Raw genomic sequence first — 26,440 nt, 5'->3', positions numbered from 1 at the left:
AATCCCCTGAATAGACGTGTGTCCCTCACAGCCTTCCTGAATTCCTGATCTGTTACTATATAGTCAATGACAGATCTGGTTCCCCTGCCTTCCCAAGTATACCGGTGAATGTTCTTATGATTAAATAAGGAGTTTGTGATTACTAAGCCCATACTGGCACAGAAATCCAAGAGTTGTTTCCCGTTCCTGTTAGCCTCCATATCCTCTCCAAATTTACCCATAACCTTTTCATACCCTTCTGTTCGATTTCCAATCCTGGCGTTAAAATCACCCATGAGCAGAACACTGTCCTTGTCCTTTACTCTAACAACTACATCACTGAGTGCCTCATAAAAACTATCCATCTTATCTTGATCTGTCCCTTCACAATGCGAATATACTGACACAATCCTAATTTTCTTGCTAGACACTGTCAAATCTATCCACATCAGTCGTTCGTTTACATACCTTATTGCAACTACGCTGGGTTCCATTTCTTTCCTGATGTAAAGCCCTACACCCCATTGTGCTATTCCTGCTTTGACTCCTGACAGGTAGACCTTGTATTCTCCCACTTCCTCTTCTTTCTCACCCCTTACCCGAATATCACTAACAGCTAAAACGTCCAGCCCCATCTTACTTGCAGCCTCTGCCAGCTCTACCTTCTTCCCAGAGTAGCCCCCATTGATATTAATAGCCCCCCATCTCATTACCATTTGTTTGCCAAGTCGTATCTTAGGAGTCCCTGGTTTGTCAGTTGGAGGTGGGACTCCGTCACCTCCAAAGGTCCGAGGCATTTTGCTCTGATTGTTGCCAGCATCATATTTAAAGTACCAGGGAAGCAGGTTGCTAGCCTTACTTGCCCCGAGTCCCATTGGGTTTTACCCCTAACGGCTGAGGGACTAACCGGTGGATTTGGTAGTCTTTGCCGTATGAGCACAAAGGTGACCACGACTCAGAATATGTCCGAGATGCCCAGCCTTATTCCAAAGTAACTGGTATCCCGACTGTCAGGACCACTTACTTGGCCACTCATACGTTGCCCGTGGTTCATGAACTAGGACATGACTACAGTAACCCACACCATGAGACGGGTGTCAAGAAAAAAAAAACTCAGAACATTTACATCAAACGGAACATAAAACACAGGGAACAATCATAAAAAATATGTGCTCACCCACACCGAAGCGTGGGATGAAGCAGGGCGTCAGCAGTAAAACATGGACAACACAGGAAGAAAAAGGTAGAGGGAGCTAAAACAATGGAGCAGATGGAAGTGGCTGGCTGACCGCAAGGAAAAAAGGGAGGAGTCAGCCACTCTGCAATACACTAAAACCGCCAGCCTAAAAGTTTAGGCCAGAGTCCAGACACATCACAAAACTTAAAAACCCTAGACACACACGTCTCATCGTTAGCTAAAACACAGGGCAGATCCCCATCAACTTGTGCTTCTGCCCTTGCATCACGGTATAAAACGCAGTCTGTTAAAATGTGCCGGACAGAGATGTGCACACCACAAGCATCACAAAACGGAGGATCCTCCCACCGTAATAAATAGCTATGTGTCAGAGGACAGTGCCCGATCCGAAGACGTGTGAGCGCCACCTCTTCCCGCCTGAGCAGCCGGCAGGAGGAACGACCGACCGCAGTTTATTGGCCGTCACCGCCAGCCATTCGTCTTCCCACAACTCCATGCACTTCCTGTGGAGTGCAGCGATGACTGACTGCAAGGGGATAGGACAAGGTTTGAGAAGTTGTTACATGAGGAGGAGCATGCAAATCGTAATGTCAGACCACCAAATAATGAAGAACCGTGATAGAATGTAAACGTTAACAGAATTGGCGGGTACCGTGGAAACAGCAGAAGCAGAGGTGCTAGGAGGTGGCGCTATCCAGCAAATGATAGGCGAAATAGTGGGGAGCAGCGGCACAATTATCGATCGTATTCTGTGGTGCGAGAGGATTATGTTGCGCTAAGGCGCCAGCAAATGAGGGTAAACACAAGAAATAATACAGAATCCCAGAATCCGTTAAACTAAATACCGTCTGTGAAAGGGCTACCGTTTACAAGACAGGAAGTAGTAATTGAAACCAGTTAGCAAAACCGTTTGTACGTGTTAGCACTGAACAGATAGGGATTATAAATGAGGAGCAGTTGAAGGTAGTAACTCCAGACGAAACGAGCTAGATAAAAGTCTGCACATCTGACGGAGGTTTAGGGGATTTTCTGGACAGACATAAATATAATAAGCACTGTATTGCAGACGAAATGGGTGGTGTACTTGTAATAGCGGAAAATGTGACAGAACCGGATTGCCAGAAAATCTTTAGAACCAAATTGATTCGAGTCATCTTCTGGGGAAGGAGAAAGTACAGAATCTGCAGAATTAGTGATGTCAGTCTAGAAGAAATATTAGCATCTATAAATGACGCCATTTGCGAGGCTACAAGGGAGCGGCAGGAAAATGGTAATCAAAATGGGGGTCAGTCAATTAATTGTGGAAAAAAGGAAGAGACAGAGGAAAGGGAGAATGGCGAAATGCCAGAAAAAATTTTGAGCTGTCATTAGTGGACAGAATAGGTAGTATGGGGGAGAAAAATGATGAAGGTAATTCTGCAAAAATCTTCGTAATTTCTGGAAACAGGGACGGTCTCCATAGAAGGGAGCTTGTGAAAGTTTTGTTGGAGGAGGGTTCTGACACTAGCATGAAAGAAAAGTGTTGAGTCAGTCAGTAATTAGTCTGCATGTGTGACAACGAGGAAGTACAGTGTTAAGCAGATAGTGACAGTGATTTATGTGCAGTGAGTAAGAGTTGGTTGCAATCGTTGCCAAATAGAAATGAACTTGTAATAATGCCAGTAATGGGGTGCAGATAACTGTAGCTACAGGAAAAGTTAAAAAAAATCTGATAAACATGAGTACCGTTCCCAGTAAAAATAAATGTTGCACAAGTATTCCATAACTTTCTTACAATCCCTGATCTATGTATAAAAGGTAGATTAAATTTCAATGAAAATTTAGTGATTTTTGAAATAAATGGGAAAGATGTGGTTCTACCATTTTTTTTAAAAAAATAGTTTGACCAAGGAGGAAGTAGCCAGTATACCAATTAGGTATTGTAGAAATATGGAAGATTTAGAGGACTACAATGAGTATCAGGATGATGTGGGGGTTGGACCCTGAGGAAATGAAGATGTACAAGAAAAAGTAGAACTGAATAGATACATTAGTCTAGAGTTAGATCTGAGCTAAGCTTGAAGGCCTGAGATGGCAATGCAGCCTATGCAATGCTAGGTGTTTGACGAACACCAGGTGCTCGAGTTATTGACAATGCTACTTCAGTTTCTTTTCGTATTGTCAATCTTCCTCTTCTGTCATTGTGAGCTGAATCTATCATGATGATGAACACTGAAGTGTAGTGGTCAGGAAAGGGCGTGTTGTAATGATGAAAAGGGATATAGAGTGATCACATAGTTAAAGGAAGTTTAACAAATATGACGAAACATATGCCTGGATAAAGCTGAATAACATTTATTATTAAAGGCATATGAATGAATGTGGAGATTATATTGAATGAATGAATGTCATGTGACTAGGGCCTCCCATCGGGTAGACCGTTCACTGGGTGGAAGTCTTTCGATTTGACGCCACTTTGGCAACTTGCGCGTCGATGGGGATGAAATGATTATGATTAGGACAACACAACACCCAGTCCTTGAGCGAACAAAATCTCTGAACCCATCTGGGAATCGAACCAGGGCCCTTAGGATTGACATTCAGTCGCGCTGACCACTCAGCAACTGGGGGTGGACAGATTATATATACATAGTAAATAAAAATTTGGATTTCTGATCAATAATGGTAAAAAATATGAAGAATAAGTGGTGCAAAAGACAAGTGGTAACCATGTATTATAAAATGTTTATAAATAATTGCTTTGTGTGAAATGTGTTTTGCACAATTAAATGTTCTCAGGTTGAGTTAAAGTAAAGAAAAAGGTTAAGTTTTGTTTTCAATAGCAACTAGTTTTATGAAAATTTCATTAATGAATTCTTGAAAAAATTTTCTTGTAGATTTGATCTTGCTGACTAAAGCAAAATAAAGAAGCAACACTCTGTTAATTTACTTTCATTTGGAGTCAAGTTAAACAAAATATGAAATTTGTAAATAATTTATTGTAATAATAAGTGATTGGGTTTGTTAAGAAAGTAGTTTTAGACAGAAGTATGGTTTCAGGGACAACGTTGCATGTAAACCATGGAAGGACAGATATGTGGAGAATGGAGGAATATTATGGATGCTACAGTGCAAAGGTGCCATAGTAAAAACCCAGGGAAATATATGTGAAGAAAAGATGATAGTGATGTGCTGGTGCTAAGGTAGGATAAAATACCATTATTAAATGGAAGGACACATATAGCAGTCCTTTTAAATAAACAAAAGTGAACAAGAAGTTAACTTCAAAAGACTTTCATGAAACATGAATTTGAAAATGTTGAAAAACTTATTAAAATGTTGAAAATTTGTTTTGAAAATTTGCGTCAGTTTGTCAAGTATGAAATGATTTTTCATAAAGAAATTAAGAAAACAGGCTAGGTTAGTGTAGACTGCCAAGTTTGGAGCAAGAAATTTTTAGTTTTAGTTCATAAGAATTAGAATTTCTTGAAAGATTTAAAATTTGAAGCCAGGATTGGTAATTTGTATAATTCTAAAATTTTTGCAAAGAAACTTAATAATCATAGGGGGTGTGAGGTGTGGTGTCATATATCACTCCTGTGTAGAGCCTGTGTATTGGGAGAATGACGCATTCAGGCACAGTGACAGATGGTCTGAAGTGGGTCCTGTCGAGTATGTAGTTCTAATTTTCATCTGCTAGACGACAGTAGTGCACAGAGACATTCAAGAAAGAGGTCAAGATAATGTTTTTGTGAATTGTTCTGCTTATTTTTAACGCTTTTTTGTTTTTATATGTTTGTACAGTTCTGTATATGCTTTTAGTAGTGTGAATGATGCTTGAATGTGGTCTTAAATAAATATGTAGATCATTGTTCTACTGATGAACGACGTACGATGGGGAATTTTATGTCATATTATGTTAAGGAAGTCTATGGTAAGAGGGTAAGCTAATTAGAGAGCAAGTGAAAATAGTTAATCACTTAAAGTATAAACAAACTATCAGAATGTTAAATATTTATTTCGGGAAAAAGTACAGTTAGAAAGTGTGTTAGTTGTTGATTGGTTAGTCGATGGCCTTAAAGAAAATTGACCAATAAGAACGGTGTATTCTTCGTGCATCTTTTCTCTTGGAGATATAAATGCATACAGCAGTCTAAGTAGTCAGAGCCCAACCTTTCAATCGTATGGTCGTGTGTAGTATGAATTCCGAAGGAAGTTATGACTTGCCGATTTTAGTTGTGCTACACGTTTCAAAAGTGTTTTAAACTGAAGGCGTATTTATTCCTGTGTGTGTGTGTGTTTTTTTAGAAAGTACGGATTTTAAAGTAATTTTGTGTATGAGAAAAGACAGTAATTCCGCGTGGCATATTGAGCAGATTGGTGAGTAAAAACTTGAGTGCATTAGAAACCGATAAACTTAATAGTATGGCGATCATTTTGATTTAAGAACAATTCGTGGTTAGTAGCTGTTCAGATTTCGGGACATACGTTACCATAAACTTGCTAACGTGAATGAAAGGGTTTGTTCATGACTGTGTTACGATTAGCACGGGCTTGGCAGTAAATGTGTACAGTGTCAAGGTTGTTTTGCCAGTATTTCCACCTTTCATTCAAAATTAAGACCTTTTCGCGATTCTTGGAATAATTACGTTGTATGCAGTCTGGTTCGAGTTGCAGTACGGTATGTTTCTGCTCGGCTTTCCTACCAGCGATCTGCTGGGGCGAGTTCACAGGCAGGTGCAGGTAATGGGACGAAAGGAACAGCGCCGCACTTCCTCATACAAAACCGGAAGTCATATTCGATAATTACATTAGGACTGAATCCACAACAAAACTTTACATCACATACCTCTTATTCGTAACTGTACAGTAAATACTGTTGCTTGACAGCTAACAACATTTATTATGTTGTTATCAAAGACAGTCTTACATCCAAAACTGAACAGCAACCCATAGCAACGTGAAAGGCACATTGCATATATTGCTGGCGTGCTACACTTAATTGAGGTAATCAACGACTTAGGACTGCTTAAGGGCACACAAAGAAACTTAATGAATATTTTACGTAGTACATTAAGAGTAATATATGAAATAAATACAAATTTCATAAAATACGAGTATTTTAAGGAGAACAGTCTATTAGTTGCTGACGTGCCAAACGTAACGATGCACTATATCGTAGGTCAACAGTGACAGAAGACGACGTACAGACCCGCAAAGACCAACCTGTTGACATTTCATACAGAAGGGTAATTCATAGAAAATAAAAATTTCATAAATATTTTAAAATTATGTTATTTATGGCTAACCAGAAAAAATATCCTCGTTTTTCGAAAGTAGTGTTAGTAGGTACCAAAAAGAGAAGGTGTCTGAATATTATCAACATTCATTGCAGAACACATTACTGGACGCATGAAGATGCCAAAATAACCATATGAAATTCATGTATATGTATTATATATTAAATAAAAATACACGATAACGCATCGCATTATTGAAGGAAAAGTGTGTAATAACCAAGTATCGTACTTCAACTATCTTACAATGCGGGGTCAAACGTTAAACGTTATACACTTCGTCAAGACGAAACAAATTGAGCAAATCCGTTGGTTCTCTTGCATTAGGTGAGATCTAGGTTACACCTTAGACGGCTTATAAAAGCAACATTTATTAATGGGCGGTCTCTGAGGAAACCGCCGGCCGGGGAGGCCGAGCAGGTTCTAGGCGCTACAGTGTGGAACCGCGCGACCGCAACGGTCGCAGGTTCGAATCCTGCCTCGGGCATGGTTGTGTGTGATGTCCTTAGGTTAGTTAGGTTGAAGTAGTTCTAAGTTCTAGGGGACTGATGACCTCAGAAGTTAAATCCTATAGTGCTCAGAGCCATTTGAACCATTTTGAACCTGAGGAAACCTTGAAAGACGATGATCGTTTTGTACTGCAGCGTTTCCGATGAGAACTGTTTGATCACCCATAATACAGGTCGTAATTGCCTCCCCCCCCCCCCCTCTGAGTATTTGTTTCACAAAGGTGACACAGAACCTCTTGGTAGTGCTCCTAATTGACATTACTACCTTCTGATGCGTACTTGTTGTGGGCCACGCCATTGGAGTCAAAGATAGACGATCAGCATGACTTTCACACTGCTGTGGACCTGCCTCGCTCGGCGATGATTGATACTTCCGTTACGTTGACTAGAAGAGTCATTGTAATAACAAAGCAAGGATTACTGTCCACCGTGCGATCTGCGAACCAAGTTGTCTCTACTCAGTTGTTAGCAACTTAGGCACAATTTTTTCTGAGGTCCTCGTAAAATCGATACGTTCCGTTAAAATGGAATGAATGGATCCAATACCAATTTTAATCTCGTCTTCAACTTCTCTGATCGTGATTTGTCTGCCTGCATAACCAGGGTACTTATGTGATCAATTACAACCCCATTTGCGAGTGCTGTGGGCTTTCCTGAACGAGCTTGACTCTTCACTGATTAATTACGATGACTACCACTTAACAGATGTTGACTTGTCAACGGCTAGCCGGCTACTAGTGTTCCCGCCGCCGTGGAAAAAAAAAAACAAGCATACGCACTACGAATGCCAACAAACATAGAGAGAGCGCTCGCGCCCCCATACCATTGTTGGCTTCAACAACAACAAAAGATCGGATAGCTTTCGAACAGTACTCGCACGTAGCTGACGATGGTTTGGATGTAAGTGCAACTTTGACAGTATCATAACAGCTGTTGTTGGGTGTAAAGCTGCAGTACTTATACTGAGGTGACAAAAGGCATGTGATAGCAATATACTCATTTACAGATGGCGGTAGAATCGCGTAGACAAGGTATGAAAGGGCAGTGCATTGTCGAAGCTGTCATTGAGCTCAGGTGATTTATATGGAAATATTTCCGACGTGATTATGGCAGCACTATGAAAATTAACAGGGTTAGAACGCGGAATGATAGAGGGAGGCAAATGGGATATTCTATTTTGCAAATCGTTAGAGAAATTAATATTCTGAGACCCAAAGTGTCCACAGTGTGCCAAGAATACCACATTTCAGGCATTACCTCTCACCACGGACAACGAAGTCGCCGACGTCCTTCACTTAACAACCGAGAGCAGCGGTTGTTGAGCAGATTGGTTGATTGGTTTGGAGTGAGGGGACCAATCAGTGAGGTGATCAGTCCCATAGAACTGGGGATGGATGGGGAAGGAAATCTGCCGCCCCCTTTCAAAGGAACCATCCCGGCATTTGCTTGAAGCGATTTAGGTAAATCACGGAAAACCTAAATCAGGATGGCCGGACGCGGGTTTGAACCGTCGTCCTCCCGAATGCGAGTCCAGTGTGCTAACCACTGCGCCACCTCGCTCGCTGGTTGCGCGGAGTTGTCAGCGCTAACAGACAAGCGATTATGCCTAAAATAAGCGCATAAATCGACGTGGGACTTACGACGAATGTATCCACCAGGACAGTGTTCATGGGCTGTGGTTGCAGACGAGTGACGTGGGTGCTTTTGCTAACAGCATGACATCGCCTGCTGCGCCTCTCCTGGGCTCGTGACCATTTCGGTTGATTCCGAGACGACTCGAAAACCGTGGTCTGGTTAGATGAGTCCCGGTTTCAGTTAGTAAGAGCTGATGACGGCTCTACGAAACCATGGACCCAAGATGTCAATATGACACTGTGCAAGTTGGTGGTAGCTTCATAATGGTGTGGTCTGTATTTAAGTGGAATAGTGGAATGGACTGGGTCCTCTGGTCGAAATGAACCGATCATTGATGAGAAATGGTTACATGCGGCTACTTGAAGACCTCCTGCAGCCTTTCATGGACATCATGTTTCCAAACAACGATTTACCATGTCACCCTGCCACAACGGATCGCGATTGGTTTGAAGAAGACTCTGGACAATTCGAGCGACTGATTTGGCCACACAGATCGCCCGACACGAACCCATCGAACATTTATGGGACATAATCGAAAGGTGATTTCACGTACAAAAATCCTGAAGTGGTAACACTTCTGGAAATATGGATGGCTATTGAGGCAGCTTGGCTTAGTATTTCTGCTCGTGACTTCCAACCACTTGTTGTGTCTATCGTCACGTCGAGCTGCTGCTCTACGCCAGGAAAAAGAATGTACGACTTGATATTAGGAGGTGTTCCACGACTTCCGTCGCCTCAGTGTAGGGTACAAATACGTGACACGTAATGTAACGTTTGTGATGTGGATTCAGTCTTAATGCAATTGTGAAATATGAAGTCTAGTTTTGTGTGTGCGTGAGGCAAAAGAATCCGATAATTTCACTAAGTAATACTTGACATCACGCATGTAAGTAGATCTGTTGCGCTGTAATATGGTTGAGTTACAGCGAGCTGTGTAATGTTTTATTTACACATGAAGATGTTGGCAGACAGTGCAGTGCTCTTCCAAATTGGTTTTATTTCGCGTGCTCAAACATGGCTTGTGGTCGAAATTAGCTACTCGCATGTTTTAAATAAAGAGTGTTTGCATTGCAGCATTTATTGAACCATGTTTTGTTTAAAATCCAGAGAAGTTTAAGAAGAGAGTGAAAATTTTTTTTTACTTAGGAAGGAAGACTGCAGAGAAAGTCTGAGATAATATCAGATTACACTGCCGCAGTCGAGGGAGTGTTTCTAATTTGTTTCTACGAAAGGTTGAAGAAAAGTAAGATGAAAGTTGATGTAGACAATGAAGTTGTTCTGGATTGAGTAGGCGTGGGAAAAGTGTATGATGAACCGTTACCACCACGTAGGCCTATTAATGGGACTTAGATTTATGCGTTAACAAGTAAGAACTTGTTTTGAGTACGCAAAAGAAGTAATGGAGAACATTGTGTGTAGCACAGTTTAGAAAGAGGTGTGTGGCAGCAAAGTATTCGACAGATCTGATGACTGAAGAAAATGACTGACGCTTATATAATACTAAAGAATACCCAGTGCTAGTCATTTCTAAAATCATTTATAGTAAAATAACTAAATATGTAAACAGAATAATGAATTTAGGGGTAACATTAATGTTTCCAGCGACATACTGGGGCATCCTTCTGTTTATTTCCTCCAGCCAATATCATCCGAAAAACAGCCAATTGGATAGTGTGATTTAAAATCACTGCTACCTAAATACAAACAATGCAAAGTTTGATATTTACGCGGTATAGTAGAGAAGTGATGTTCATAAACTGGTTCCCGTGGCTCTGGAACATTAGACTTGTGGGAAGCATTTTTGTCTTGCTGTATAGAGTGTGTCACAGTTATATTCTACTGTTTCTTCTTTGGTGAAGGTGCCGTGAACACGTTCCTTTTGGACACCATTCAGACACCCAAATTCAAAGTTAATCTTCTGAAAATTTGAAAAACGTTTAAAATGGTTTGACATAATGATAAAAAGTACTGCATTATAACGTCGGGTCGAGAAACAGGTCTTTAGCGATGATGCATGACTTCAGATTGGACGAATAAAGTGAAAAGAGGTGGATTTGAAGCCATCATCCCTGATATATGAATCTGTTGGTATAAGCTCAATAGCAGGGCTTCTTTATTTTCTATTGGTTATTTAGTGTACAACAGTGATTCAGATTCGTTCCCCAGCCAGCCTGAGTATCGCTGTGGAGGAAAGGTCAGATACACTTGGGCTTCATACCAAGGCCTTAGCCAGTTCCCGCCGAGTGCACGTCACGTGGGCTCGTCCAATGACGTTGCAATGTCCGTGCCGGCCGGAGTGGCCGTGCGGTTCTAGACGCTACAGTCTGGAACCGGGCGACCGCTACGGTCGCAGGTTCGCATCCTGCCTCGGGCATGGATGTGTGTGATGTCGTTAGTTAGGTTTAATTAGTTCTAAGCTCTAGGCGACTGATGACCTCAGAAGTTGAGTCGCATAGTGCTCAGAGCCATTTGCAATGCCCGTAAATACCGTGGTGCCGCACTTGACCGGCAGTTTTCGTATGAGGCTCGGTACGCGCTATCGATAGCAGTGTGGCGGACAGCGGATGTGTTCACGTATTTCGATTCGGATAACTCCTTGGACTGTTTGTAAATTTCGCCACGCTCTGCACTTTGCTTCTTGCTTGCTGTTCAATTCGCGAAATCCACAGCCATCGCTCGCAGGATTCACCCGTCTATCTGTGCGCCACAGATAGTGTGGGAGACCAAAGACTCGGCTCTGTCTACGCCGAGCAGCATAGAAAAAATCCTTAAATATCGCTTACGTTCCGTCATTGTCAATACCTATGTTGTGCTGCGTCTCGCAAGAGCGCGCCATCGCGACGTCGCGAAGCACCTCTTGCCTGGCTTTGCGCACAAGTATATGTCTGGTTTACTCTTATTTGGATTTATACAGCCACTACCCCACGCCCCATACCACAACTCGAAGTATCGTAAAAAGACTGGCCTAAAAATGTGCTTTGAGAGATGTGGTTTCGGGGTACTTAATCCGCTAAGCAGCCGATAACTACACATTAACAACACAAATGGGTGTTTTGCTAGTATGTGTTCATTACACTTAGTCCCGTCACAGAAGAACCACCTTTTGCAGCGCGGACTGCTGCTAAGAGGCCAACGGTCTTGCCGCAGTGGTATCCCCGAAATTAAGCGCTGTCGGGCTGGGCTAGCAGTTGGATGGGTGACCATCCGATCTGCCGAGCGCTGTTGGCAAGCGGGGTGCACTGAGCTCTTGTGAGGCAAACTGAGGAGCTACTTGATTGAGAAGTAGCGGCTCCAGCCTCGGAAACTGACATACGGCCGGGAGAGTGGTTTGCTGACCACATGCCCCTCCATATCTTCATCGAGTGACGCCTATGGAGCTGAGGATGACACGGCGACCGGTCGGTACAGTTGGGCCTTCATGGTCTGTTCGGGAGGAGTTTAGTTTAGACTGCTGCTAAGAGAGTCAGTGAGCTTCTGGAAGGTAGCGACAGTGATGTGGAGCCATGCGGACGCCGGTGCCATGGGTAGCTGCTTTAGTTTCTGAAATGGTTCAAGTTCTGAGCACTATGGGACTTGACACTGACTTGACACTGAGGTCATCAGTCCCCTAGAACTTAGAACTACTTAAACCTAACGAGCCTAAGGACGTCACACACATCCATGCCAGAGGCATGCTCCGGACTGAAGTGCCTAGAACCGCTCGGTCACAGAGGCCGTCTTAGTTTCTCGATTGAGGATTCATTGTGCGAACAGCCCTATCGTGGTGGCCCCACAGATTCTCGATATTGTGTATATCCGGAGCGTACAGTAAACTCATCGTGGTGCCATTCGAGACACGCACGTAGACAGCGAACTGGGTGATAGGTTGCATTATCCCACTGATAGATGCCGTCGTGCCGAGGAGAAGTAAACAGCATGTAGTGGTGGACATGATCCCCCAAGGATAGAAACATGTTTATGTTGATACATTATACCTTATAGAAAGACCAGGTCACCCAGGCAAAGAAACGAAAACATTTCTCAGACTATAACGCTCCCTCATTGGGCCTGGAACGCTCTGAAGGTTGTTCCAGGGTGATTCTCCTGAAAAGGTCACCTGTCGTCACTTAGAGGACGTCCAACTGCAGCATTGGCGTGCAAGTTGCAGCCTTCATCGCCGATGAACAGCAGTCAGTGTGTGCGCATGAACAAGACGCCTGCTGTGGAGGCCCGTATGCAGCAACGATCGCTGAGCTGTCATTGAGGATACATTGTGGTAGCCCCTTGGTTCATCTGGGAGATCAGCTGCTCAACAGTCGCACGTCTATTCGTCTGTGCGCATACCAGTAACCGTCGTCGACTACGGCCCGTGGTGTACCACAGTTGCCTCGTTGCCGGTTTTGCGTAGCGCCATTTTGCCATACACAGTATACTTTAACCACGGTGCTATGCAAACTGTTTAAAAACTTAGCCATTATGAAAATTGTTCCACCTGTTCCCGAAAGCCTTGGACGTTCGATAAATCGTTCATTTTCCGAATTGCGAAAAAGACTGACCTGTTTTTCCGCTTCCTAAAGATACCCTTTAAACACCCTGCACTGCTAGTGCTGCCAGATGCCGTTTGTGAGTGGTTATTGCAAGTTGACGTCGAACATGGGTGGTGGTCAAACTGATGTTGCTGGACTGTGTAATTATGTATTTACAGACCCTTTTTAGATTTGGAAAAATCTTTCTGTGACAAAATAGGCTACTTCAGGTCAGGACCGAGAGAGGTGGTGCAGTGGTTAGCTCACTGGACTCGGATTCGGCAGGACGATACTTCAGACCAGCGTCGGGCAATCCTGATTTAGGTTTTCCGTGATTTACCTAAATCGCTTCAGAGAAATACCGGGATGGTTCCTTTGGAAGGGCACGGCCGACTTCCTTGCCCATCCTTCCCTAATCCGACGCGACCGATGACCTCGCTGTTTGGTCCCCTCTCTCAGATCAACCGACCAATCGATTTCAGAATAGACATAAATTAAAGGAAACTCACTGCTATATCTATTACATCCGCTTATAAGAACCGTTGGAGACAGATCAGTTTGCACTTACAAGGGGAGGTAATGACGTTGGAATCACAGGTTTACTTCACACTTTGTACATCTTTCGTAGGCAATTAAAACAGAATAATGTGCAAGTAGTAAGGTGGACAACTCTGGCAATTCCGAGAAAATTGCAAGGGAAATTTTACGCGTCTATTACGTGTCTTATGCATCTGTCCGTAGGTGCCTCACGTTCAGAGTTCATGATAGTCACGTGATCAGCGTTCGTGCTTCGTAAGACTAATATGTATGAAGCGAAGGATCGACTCCCACTCAAACTTTAATATTTTTTTTTATTTCGTCACTGGTCACATTATTTAAATTTCGAGATGTCAGCGAGGTGTGTTTTCCCTTAGAAACTCTGGACATTCCCTTTAAATGCGGGAAAACTGCATCCATTCCATGTAGTAGATGCGTTTCAGTCTGTATTTTCCAAGTGTATGTGACGAATACCAGCTTGCAACGTGTGATGTCGAGAACACATCCGGCAAGTAACTACATTGCTCTTGTGGCCTGGCACATTGTGACTTACTGTATTACAGATTGTGAACAACTTCATTTACATCATTGTTTATCAACGTTTGACTTGGGCTTTCCAACCCTGTCTCACGTCACTGAAAGTTTAATTAAAAATAATAAATGGTCAAATAAGATTTGCCGGCCGCGGTGGTCTAGCGGTTCTGGCGCTGCAGTCCGGAACCGCGGGACTGCTACGGTCGCAGGTTCGAATGCTGCCTCGGGCATGGGTGTGTGTGATGTCTTTAGGTTAGTTAGGTTTAAGTTCTAAGTTCTAGGGGACTTATGAACTAAGATGTTGAGTCCCATAGTGCTCAGAGCCATTTGAACCATTTTTTCAAATAAGATTTGAAACTCACTACAACTTGACGAAAATCCACGTGATTGTTTTTCATTATGTCACCTCTAAAATGTCATATAAATTAAATAATGTGGCCAGTGAAGAAAGAAATATAGTTTTTCAGTTAGTGTTAGTAGGATTCGAACTGTCGTCTTGTGCTCGCCCCCATAACGACTTCTAACGGCCGAAAACTTCCCACAGATACATCAGTTAAATGACAGACGTATAAAACTTCTCTTGCTTTTTTCTCTGAATTACCGGAGTAGTACACCTTGCTACTTGCAGATTATATTGTTTTAATGGCCGACTGAAGATACAAAATTTGAAGTGATTCCGTGATCCCAAGTCGTGTCCTCCTCTTGTCGGTTGATATAATGCTGATGTTTAAAGTAAAAGTTTCGTAATTTTGATAGGTCATAAATGTCTTTCGAGGTTTTGACCTATTTTTTCTTAGTTCCCGTATCTATATATACTTGTTGTTCCTGATATTATCAAGGATTTGGATTTTGGACTGAGAGTGAGATTAGGCTTCGCCTCTTTTTTCCTAGATTTCCGCTTGGTTCCGGTCGGCCCCACATTCCCCAACTTCAGTGCTTTCTTACGTCGCTTACGATTGACCGTAGGAAATTGACGTCCATTGTGGACGTATTATCCAGTGGAGTCCGGAGCACTGCCCATCGCGTCACCATGAGCGACCTCCACCACAGACATTTCTGAGTTGGTTGTTGTAAACTGTCCGATTTCGATTGTGATTGAAAGGTCTCTTTGAGGGTTTGGTTGTTTACCATATGTTGCCTCGCCTATACTAGTAGCAGCTGTATATTCAGATACAGTACTGGCATGGGAGTCACTGTCAGGTAAAGGATCAGTTTCCTTCTTTCTAAATCGGCCTGACTTATCACGTATACCCTAAGACGGAGAGACACGTTCGACTGAAACATTTCGAACGTCGTCACTGTGTTCAGGCTTATTGTTAACTATCCCGGGATCATAAACAGCAACTGAATTACTTTCAGCTGCTGTGGCACTGTTTGCCATCTGCGAGATCTGAAAATAAAGGTTTTCGTTTAGTTAGGTTGAATTCAGGAAAGAAATTCTACCTGGGAGAGTCTTGGTTAAGGAGATCTGTTTCATTACATATGAAGCACGCTGGCAGCTACCCCCTGTATGTAATGTATGCCTGAGAGCCCACGATGCGGATGTTAAACACACGTGCATTTGTCAAGTTGACTTCGGCTGGATTGATGGTAAACGTATCGATGGACTCTGTTGCTAATGTTAAATCACGAATGGCTCTCTCGCACTCGTGTACTAAGTTAGAGCAAATTTTGAAAGACTGGTTAAACTCGCTAGTATTCAATTGCACAGTGTCTACGTGATCTCTAGTTAGTTTCGTATAGGTGGTTACCCTTCTCTGGATTTTGAGAGCTGTTGGCCGCTCGTTGTTCCTGTCAAATTCCAGTTTCACAATATTCTTCCGGGGGGAATATTTCCATTGTTGTTTATGATTTATACTAAATGGTTCAAATGGCTCTGAGCACTATGGGACTTAACATCTGAGGTCATCAGTCCCCTAGAACTTAGAACTACTTAAACCTAACTAATCTAAGGACATAACACACATCCATGCCCGAGGCAGGATTCGAACCTGCGACCGCTGCAATCGCGCGGTTCCGGACTGAAGCGCCTAGAACCGCTCAGCCATCGCGGCCGGCATAATTTATACTGTACCGCACACTTAGGAAAGCATAAAGATTACAACGTTTCGCGTAACGCAGGTGCGTAGTAGACGCTACGCCGGTCGACACCCATTACAAACGACCTATAAACACTGGCTGTAGCACAAACAAGCAAACACGGCTTGACCGACTGCTACGGCTGATATGGCGGCACTGGGATACCTCCTCAGAGATTTACGCTGAGGTAACAAAAGTCAAGGGATACCTCCTAATATCGTGTCGGACCTTCTTTGCTCAGCGTAGTGCAGCAGCTGGACTTATCAAATCGCTGGAAGTCCCCTGCAGATATACTGAGACATGCTCCCCCTGCAGCCGTCCGCAGTTGCGAAAGTGTTTCCGGCGCAGGATTTGGTGCACGAACTAATCTTTCGATCACATCCCAGAAACGTTCGATGGAATTCATTTCGGGAGAGCTGGGTGTCCAGATTGTTCTTCAAATCTGTCGCGAACAATTGTGGCTCAGTAACATGGCGCATTTTTGTCCATACAAATTGCATGGTTATTTGGGAACCTCCAGTATATGAATAGCTGCAGACGGTCTCCACGTAGGCGAACACAACCATCAATGTTCGGTTCATTTGGACCAGAGGACGCAGTCCAGCTCATGCAAACACCTGCCACATCAATACGGACCACGAACAGCTTGTATAGCGCCTTGTTGACAACCTGGGTCCTTGGCTTCGTGAGGTCTGTGCCCCACTCTAACCCTACCATCAGCTCTTACCAACTGAAATTGGGACTCATCTGACCAGGCCACGGTTCAACCGATACAGTCAAGAGCCCTGGAGAGGCGCAGCAAGCGATGTCGTGCTGTTAGCAAAGGCGTTCGCATCGGTCGTCTGCTGCCATAGACCGATACGTTCGTCTTACATACCACATTGATTTCTGTGATTATTTCACACAGTGTTGCTTGCTTGTTATCAATGACAACTCTACGTAAACGCTGCTGCCTTCGGTCGTTAAGTGAAGGCCTTAGGCCACTGTGTTGTCTGTAGTGAGAAGTAATGCCTGAAATGTGGTATTATCGGCATGCACGTGACACTATGTCTCTCGGAATACTGAAATCCCTAAGGATTTCCAAAATGGGTAGTCCCATGGGTCTAGTTCCGTCTACACTTTCAAGTTGAAAGTCTGTTAATTCTCCTTATGCAGCCATAATTATGCTGGGAACCTTTCTACATGAATGACCTGAGTACAAATGACAGCCCCGCCATTGCACTCTTCTTTTATACCTTGTGTAGGTGACACTACCGCCTATCGTCTCCTACCTTCCAAATATCCCACTAATGTCTCAACCATGTCTCCGCAGTATTCTGTATAACAGGAGATTTAGTCCCGCAAGTTTCGCTGGAGAACTTCTGAGAAGTTTGGAAAGTGTGCTCTGAGGTTCGGTGGAAGTAAATTTGTGAGGACGAGTCGTGTGCCGTGCAGTGGTATGCACTCCTCAGAGCATTTGCCTCCGAAGGGCAAAGGGCCCAGGTTCGAGTCCCGTACTGGCAGATAGTTTTAATCTGCCAGTATGTTTCATTTTGCTATAATATTCGTTTTAGAATTTTTTGGAAGGCTTGAGAAGAGATTAGCTTTTACACGTTGTGTTGTCATGAAATCTCTGTAATCGTCGACAATCATTTTATCGACAATTCTGTAATCATTCATGAATCTGACTAGCGTGGTCTGATTTTTGAGATGTGAAGTTATCGAGGCTGGAGCACCTCCTGGCCTTCTGGAAGCTTCAACAATCGATGGAGAAAGGTTGGACGTGGAGAGCGTAGATAGTGTTTTGCTGGGGTTGAACTTTCGTGAGCGGCCAATTGTAGCGCACTATAAATTTTACTGTACTATTTCGCCAGGATTTTGTCTTAGACATTACGACTGAATTAGCTGGATTTATTGAGGACGCTGCCATATAGTTCGCTATGTTACGCAAACCTAACTGCATCCGCTGTAGTTCTCCTTATTCAACTTGGGGGGGGGGGGGGGGGGGACAGACAGGCTTTTAATAACGTTTTGTGAGGTCATCATATTATTTGTGTGACATTCACTGATAATACAATGCTCAATTTTAAATCTACGTTGTAATTATGCTGACTACCTTATGCAGTTATCCTTCTAATTATTTGGTTAATTCAAATTCTTTTATCAATTATTTATTTGCATTGTTGCAAGTACAACCATTCGATATAACAACGAGTGCTATTACAAGTACTAAAAGCATAGTGGCCTTCACCCCGCTCATCAGACTCAGTGCCAAACAAGTGTTGAACGTGACGGATATCAGATCTAAAAGTATATGATTTTATTTCTGACATAAACTCACTCAGTACTTCAACAGCGGCGCCGATGAGGTTGTAGGTCACCTCGTCTTCGTAGATCTGTCTAACCAGAAACTGGCCGTCCATCACCACGTCGGCATTTTTCCTGCAACACAAAGTATCTTTAGAAATATTCCATGGAGATAAATTGATCACATGAAACAAACCGAACTGCAAAATAGATTTTCAATTTCTTTTAGCACCAGAGAACAATAGTGGCATCGGTAAACAAACTTCTTCGCATCACACTATGCGTATGGGGTTCGTAGCTTAACTAGGAAGCTACTGCTTTCGTAAACCAAGAACAGCAGCCTGAAGTGACTTCTACATATATATAGGCAAATATTTTCGGACGTAGTAATATAGAATAATTCTAATAAAGGATTCGATGTAATATGTGTCCATTGGTTAAGGAGATACAACTCTTACAATGACAAGTAAACAAATACTCACAGAACGCAAATGATTAAGTTAAAAATGGTTTGCCGTAATTCTACCATTAACCGCAGCGCACTTCCGAATTCTCTTGACAACACCAAATGCAGCTTTTATGAGGTCGTCTTGGCGTTCTTTTAATGACGGCAGCACTGTTCATAACCCCATCAATTCGTCTGTTCTGAGTGTTGTTTCTTTACAGACCTCGTCTTTCAACCATCCCCAAAGGCAGAAATCTAAAGCTGTTAGGTTCGGGTACTTTGGTGGCCAAGAAACTTGACCATATCTGCCGATTTATCTTCCGTGGAATTTTAGGTGTAGATGATGTTTTCCCTGACCATTAGAATCTCAGGGGCACCGTCATGCTGACAGAATGTACGTATCCTTTTAGCCAATGGAGCTTCTTCAGTTATACTGGAAGCTCGTTTCCAAAACTTTACCTGAGGGGCCATCTAAGACGACGGGAAAACTTAAGAGGCAGCTCAGCTGATAGCCTACCATACTACGCGACACATTTACAGAGAAGCTCTTTTGAAATCGTGTCTCCACAAAGGCATATAGCTTATCAGTGAGCTACCGATGTGAGGTACGGATATAATTCACACCGACACGAGTGAAAGCGATTCATCAATGAACAATATTAATCTGGTATTACTAGGGAGTTTACTTAATAATGGCAAAACTCTTATCGTGTACCTTCATCTCCCCGAGGCATTAAATTTGCTGTAACTGATAATGACAGAGGCCGCTTGTAAGTAGTGTCCAAAACAACCATTCTCATAACAAAACTGCGGCGTTTTTCTCCTCGTCGGTTCCAAATGTCTTTGGGGGTACTGAATCCGAATTTCACGTTGGGTGCCTTGTCGGTTGTCGGAGGTTAGCTCCACGACGAAAAACGCAAAAAAACTCAAACGTTTCCCACTTCTTCTGTTTTTTAATTATCTCGAGAACTATGCTTTCCGAAGTTGACTATAACAAATTAAAGTTGTTAAAGTAGACAAGTTTGGTTCTCTGACTCGTTGTGACGGTACTAGAGCGCGTAATGTTTTTAGTTCTTTTGCGAAATCGCTACAAACGCCCACTCCCACCTCTACAACTCGACGGATATATTGGTTATCAACACGAATCCCTACACTAACTGAAAGTACATTAAATTTCACGCAAGAGACCGTCTGCAAAATTCAGTTTTGTCTTAAGAGACGAGGGGGCAAAGTGAAAATTACTATAAAAGCGTTCTGCGCCCTGTAGCCAAACGATCTCTCCCATCAGTCTCTCACTGGCACTATAGTTCCTGTGTGTTACACTTCAAAGATGTTGTTTTGCATCAATTGATTGAAAACATGCCAGATGAATGCATCAATAAATTACGAGGGCTGTTAAGTAAGTAATGCTACACACTTTTTTTCTGAAAGCAGGTTGGTTTTATTCTGGATTGCGGCACACCATATTATACCCTATTCTTTTGGCTACAAAACCATATTTTTGAACATAATCTATGTTCAATATGACGGCCTTACGCCATATTACTGGGATGACCCGTATACCCGCATGGTAGCACTCCACTGGTAGTCTTCGAAGCCAACTTCTTGAAGCATCAAGAACCTCCATATCATCCACGTACAGCTTCATGCGGAGTACATCATTCATTGGGCCAAATAGATGGAAGTTGCGAGGTCCGGGATCTAGGGTGTATAAAGAAGAACAGTCCAATGGAATTTCGTGAGCTCCTCTCGGATGTGCTGACTTGTGTGAAGATTGGCATCGTCACGGAGAAGTGTGCGCTGATATGAAATTTCCTGGCAGATTAAAACTGTGTGCTGGACCGAGACTCGAACTCGGGACCTTTGCCTTTCATGGGAAATTACTCCATCGATAGCACACAGTTTTAATCTGATAGAAAGATTCATTCGCTTTTTGTTTTTCAATGATACTTAGACTTCGGTTAAGTATGTGACGAATCTCTTATCACTCTCGTAATAGCTAACACGGTTCCTCATCCACGGTGACTTTTTCCCAAGCCACATAGTCTTACTCGTGACATAAAATCTTAAGCGTATTCTACAGTACATTACATATACTGATACTTCACATCTCCATATCCAGAGGGGAGGACGAATGGTCACATAACGCTAACAAAAAATATTGTTTTTTTACCGATTAAAGAGCTATGTACTTTTTCGTTTTAATGAAACTTTCGGTACTGAAAGAGCCCTCACGAAAAACGAGTGAACGTAGGACAATGAAACTTCGTGGAAATATTTATAAGAACGAATAAACCACTGAAAGAAACGCATTTTCAATTCCACATGAGAGGGTACATTTGTCAATTGCTTACCATGTTTATGTTGCAGGTCGCAAATGTTGCTCAGCGTGACAACCATTCCCAACCACGACAGGACGGAACCGCATTAGGGATAATATTTTACAGCAGTTCTCAGAACTTTTAGGTCGGTGAACGATGGAATGTTCAGTTATCGTGATACAGCTCGTGCACTGCTGTGCACCTCGTTCAGCATTTTCAGTCACGGCAACAACACCTTCTTCAATAATTTGTGGCGCAGTTGGCCGTTGGCCACACATTGCATGCAGCATTCTCAGCCATGGCAACAACAGCATCTTGAACAATTTGTGGCGCAATTGGCCATCGTCCTCTTCCAGGAGCAATCCCCAAATTGCCAGTTAATTCGAACGTCCGAATCGTTTTCTTCAACCCCAGTGAGGAGAGAGGGTCTTTCCGTATTTATTCAGGGCGTCGATGGTCCCGAAGAGCAGTATCACTACTGCTGTTGTCTTGATAGTACAGCCCTACGAATAAAACCCTGCTCACCTTGTCCAGCCCCCTGCTGACTGTCAACAACTGTAATGCACAATGTTTCTTATGTTTCAACCATTCGTCGGTGTACCAGTACTGGCGCCTACTGGCGAATCATGATGCAAACATTGCTAACAAAACAAGTCCTACAGCACGCACTCTGAACACTATTCCTGTAAAGTTGTGTACCCATAGAATCAATAGATTTTCCGTCTATACTGGAAAGCAGCACACAAGCAAACATCATAAAAGATGCTCCTATAAATATTTACACCTGATAACGAGAATAAATTCACGAAATGCGTCGTACTAAGCATAAGAAAAACCGTAAATAGAGGAGTATAGCATTATGGAACTCATGAATGACACAGTTGCACTCTTTCCAAAAACATCGATTATGTCGAATACAGTATAGAAGGGCGTACTGCAAACCAGCGTCTCCGAATTTCTTATGTAGATCCTCTTAGATCCTCCTTAGAAAAAAATTATATTCTACATCTATATTCTTCATGTCTACATATTTACGACTACTGGCCATTAAAATTGCTACACCAATAAAAAATGCAGATGATAAACGGGTATTCATTGGACAAATATACTAGAACTGACATGTGATTACATTTTCACACAATTTGGGTGCATAGATCCTGAGAAATCAGTACGCAGAACAACCACCTCTGGCCGTAATAACGGAATTGATACGTCTGGGCATTGAGTCAAACAGAGCTTGGATGGTGTGTACAGGTACAGTTGCCCATGCAGCTTCAACACGATACCACAGTTCATCAAGAGTAGTGACTGGCGTATTGTGACGAGCCAGTTGCTCGGCCACCATTGACCAGACGTTTTCAGTTGTTGAGAGATCTCGAGAATGTGCTGGCGAGGGCAGCATTCGAACATTTTCTGTATCCAGAAATGCCCGTACAGGACCTGCAACATGCGATCGTGCATTATCTTGCTGAAATGTAGGGTTTCGCAGGGATCGAATGAAGGGTAGAGCCACGGGTCGTAACACATCTGAAATGTAACGTCCACTGTTCAAATTGCCGTCAATGCGAACAAGAGGTGACCGACACGTGCAACCAATGGCACCCCATACCATCACACCGGGTGATACGCCAGTATGGCGATGACGAATACACGCTTCTAATGTGCGTTCACCGCGATATCGCCAAACACGGATGCGACCATCATGATGCTGTAAACAGAACTTGGATTCATCCGAAAAAAATGACGTTTTGCCATTCGTGCACCCAGGTTCGTCGTTGAGTACACCATCGCAGGCGCTCCTGTCTGCGATGCAGCGTCAAGAGTAACCGCAGCCATGGTTTCCAAGCTGATAGTCCATGCTGCTGCAAACGTCGTCGAACTGTTCGTCCAGATGGTTGTTGTCTTTCAAACGTCACCATCTGTTGACTCAGGGATCGAGACGTGGCTGCACGATCCGTTACAGCCATGCGGATAAGATGCATGTCATCTCGACTGCTAGTGACACGGGCCGATGGGATCCAGCACGGCGTTCCGTATTACCCTCCTGAACCCACCGATTCCATATTCTGCTAACAGTCATTGGATCTCGACTAACGCGAGCAGCAATGTCGCGATACGATAAACCGCAATCGCCATAGGCCACAATCCGCCCTTTATCAAAGTCGGAAACGTGATGGTACGCATTTCGCCTCCTTACACGAGGCACCACAACAACGTTTCACCAGGCTACGCCGGTCAACTGCTGTTTGTGTATGAGAATTCGGTTGGACTTTCCTCGTGTTAGCACGTTTTAGATGTCGCCACCGGCGCCAACCTTGTGTGAATGCTCTGAAAAGCTAATCATTTGCATATCACAGGATCTTCTTCCTGTCGGTTAAATTTCGCGTCTGTAGCACGTCATATTCGTGGTGTAGCAATTGTAATGACCAGTAGCGTATTTTAGAGCAAAATTGAGTCGCTAGTTGCACAGAAATTTTTATTTCGCTTGACCGGTTTCAACAGACTAGTCTGTCATCTTCAGAAGCTTACTATTGTTTTAACAGATTTCAGTATCTTTTTTACAGAATCAAACTGCCATGACATTTCCAAAAATTGTATGTACGATCTGTGTTTATAATAATCACATACAATTTGTACATTTCTGGACATGTCTTAATATTGTACCTCTTTGAACACGATATTGACATGTGCTAAACCAAGGTTAAGATTCTGTTTGTGTATGAGAAATCGGTTGGAAACGTTCCTCATGTCAGCACGTTATAGGTGCGGCACCGGCGCCAACCTTGTATGAATACTCTGAAAAGCTAATCATTTGCATATCACAGCATCTTCTTCCTGTCGGTTAAATTTCGCGTCTGTAGCACGTCATCTTCGTGGTGTAGCAAATTTAATGTTCAGTAGTGTATTTACCAACATAGTCACCCTGGCGATTAACACATTTCTCACAACTAGCGACCAGTTCGTTGATAGCGACACTGTAGAATGTTTGACTTTGTTGACGGATCCGCAATATCACGTATTCTTGCACCATTTTATCACTTCGAAATTCCTTCAAGTAGTTCCTTACGGTTTGGAAACTGATGAAAATCGAATGAGGCCAAGACAGGACGTTATGGGTTGGGGGGGGGGGGTTGATCGATGACAGTGAACTTAAGGCGTCCGATTGTTGCAGACGACGTAGCGCTCATGTCTGGTCTGGCATAGTCGTTGTGAACGAGAGGGTGTTCCGTGAGTCTACGAACTCTTCGAATTCGAAACTCGTTTACAGCGTGCTGTTTTTCACGCACGTACATACTTACGGTACGTACCTCTATGTTACACGCTACAATTTGGAACCCTCTAGCGACAGAAAGCTGCAAATAGGTAGATGTAAGGAATGCGAGTGTAGAGTGATAGTAAGGTTTGTTTTATTTAAAAACGCTTAAGAGTTATCTCATAAAAAATTCGGAGACATTACATTTCAGTACGATCTCGTATGTGTTGATTGTATGTGGAAAAACGGCACGCTTCCGCAGGAGGGCTTCCAAATGTAGACAGCAGTAAGATCCGTCAGTAAACAAATGAATGAGACAAATAAATGAGAAAAATAAGTAGCATACGAGTTGTTAAGAGTGAATAATCACACGAGAAAACATTTCCTTCCCGATTTCCCGTCTCAGGACCGTCGATACGGATGGAGCGGCAGTAGTCGGACAACACGGCGGTACTCAGTTTGCCCTGAAAAGGCCTTTCCGTTTCCGAAACGCACTGGTGGAACCATTCATGTTACTCAATAACGGCACGAAAGTGATCCGCGAAGAATTCCAAATGATCATTCAAGAAATGTAAACTCAAGTGGCATTTTACATCACATAAAGTGTTAGGATCTCTATATTTCCTTTACAATATCACGATAGTTCTGTCCTATGGTTACCTGTAAAGGTATTATAGACAGTTTTAAAAGACAGCCATGCCACTCTTTCAACATGAAACTTCAAGAAAATATTTATCTGACGCTATCGCCCTAAACTGCGATACCGTCATGTTTAGATGATAGAGTTTTGAACTGGTCTTGGGAAGAGACATTGATATTTTTGTTTTCATAACGAACGAAGTTATACATGAAACGTTAAAAAATCATGTCTTGTAACTACTGTATTGGTGTAATCAGACTAATGTGATATCTTAGCTTCACTAAATCACGTAATTGTACGTTAAATGTGGGATGCCATTTAAATCAACCTCAGCATTTTAATAATTTTTTCTGGTCTATTAAGTTTTTCATGAATCTAATTTTGTTCTCAAGTAAGAAAGATAATCACTGTTAATGTTGAGACAGTGTGGACCTAGATAACAACACCTACAACTATCTGTTTATAGAATCCTGACCATCCGATGCATACTTACTAATGAAGAGTCAGTAAAAAAGGTGTCCATAACAGACACAAAAATGTGTGAGAATTCCTAAGGGACCAAACTGCTGAGGTCATCGGTCCCTAGACTTACACACTACTTACACTAACTTTCGCTAAGAACAACATACACACCCATGTTCGAGAATACACACTCTACCTGTATGTATGGTAGTTTGTGATAAGATTATTCGTGACATGTCAACGAGCACACTATCTAGACGAATTTATGCCCACACAATTATATAATACAGAATTGACCATTATATAACACAAGAGGCGGGAAGTATTGTATTGTCCGTAGAGACGCAAAAGCAGCAGAATGGGTCGCTCAGGAGAGATCATGACTTCCTGAAATCCATCAGCGACATTCCAACCCTTCTAGCTATCCAAGTCGAATGTTGGTGATGTGGTTGTGAAGTGAATACGCAAAGGAACAACCGCAACAGAACAGAGATCAGGAGAACAGATGTACATACGGAGAGGAGCCGACGCGCATTGCGGAGAGAGGCTATGAAGTTACCTCATAAAATCAGCAGAAGAAATCCTGTTACCTCCAAAGTGATAAAAACAGTCCAGCTATCACAATGACTGTGCACAGGGAGTTAAAAATAGTGGGGTACAATGGTAGAACAACTCCTTATAAGTCACATATTTCTGCAGTCAATGCTTATCGACACTTGAGATTATGTAAAGAGCTACGTCACTAGACAGTGGAGTGATGAGTCACGGCACTCCATTTGGC

General features: G+C 42.9%; 1 protein-coding gene across 1 annotated transcript in view; it reads right to left on the bottom strand.

The window, feature by feature from the left end:
• LOC126095135 (guanylate cyclase soluble subunit beta-1) overlaps nucleotides 1-26,440 on the bottom strand; it is a 237,714-nt gene that overhangs the window by 208,422 nt on the left and 2,852 nt on the right. Inside the window, exon 3 of the mRNA XM_049909854.1 lies at nucleotides 18,573-18,673. Coding sequence (XP_049765811.1) covers nucleotides 18,573-18,673 — 101 coding nt within the window. The remainder of the gene's footprint in view (nucleotides 1-18,572; nucleotides 18,674-26,440) is intronic.

The sequence above is a fragment of the Schistocerca cancellata genome, chromosome 8, assembly GCF_023864275.1.
Source record: "Schistocerca cancellata isolate TAMUIC-IGC-003103 chromosome 8, iqSchCanc2.1, whole genome shotgun sequence".
In the NCBI taxonomy this organism is placed as follows: Eukaryota; Metazoa; Arthropoda; class Insecta; order Orthoptera; family Acrididae; genus Schistocerca; species Schistocerca cancellata.
This window is presented reverse-complemented; position numbering and strand designations above follow the sequence as displayed.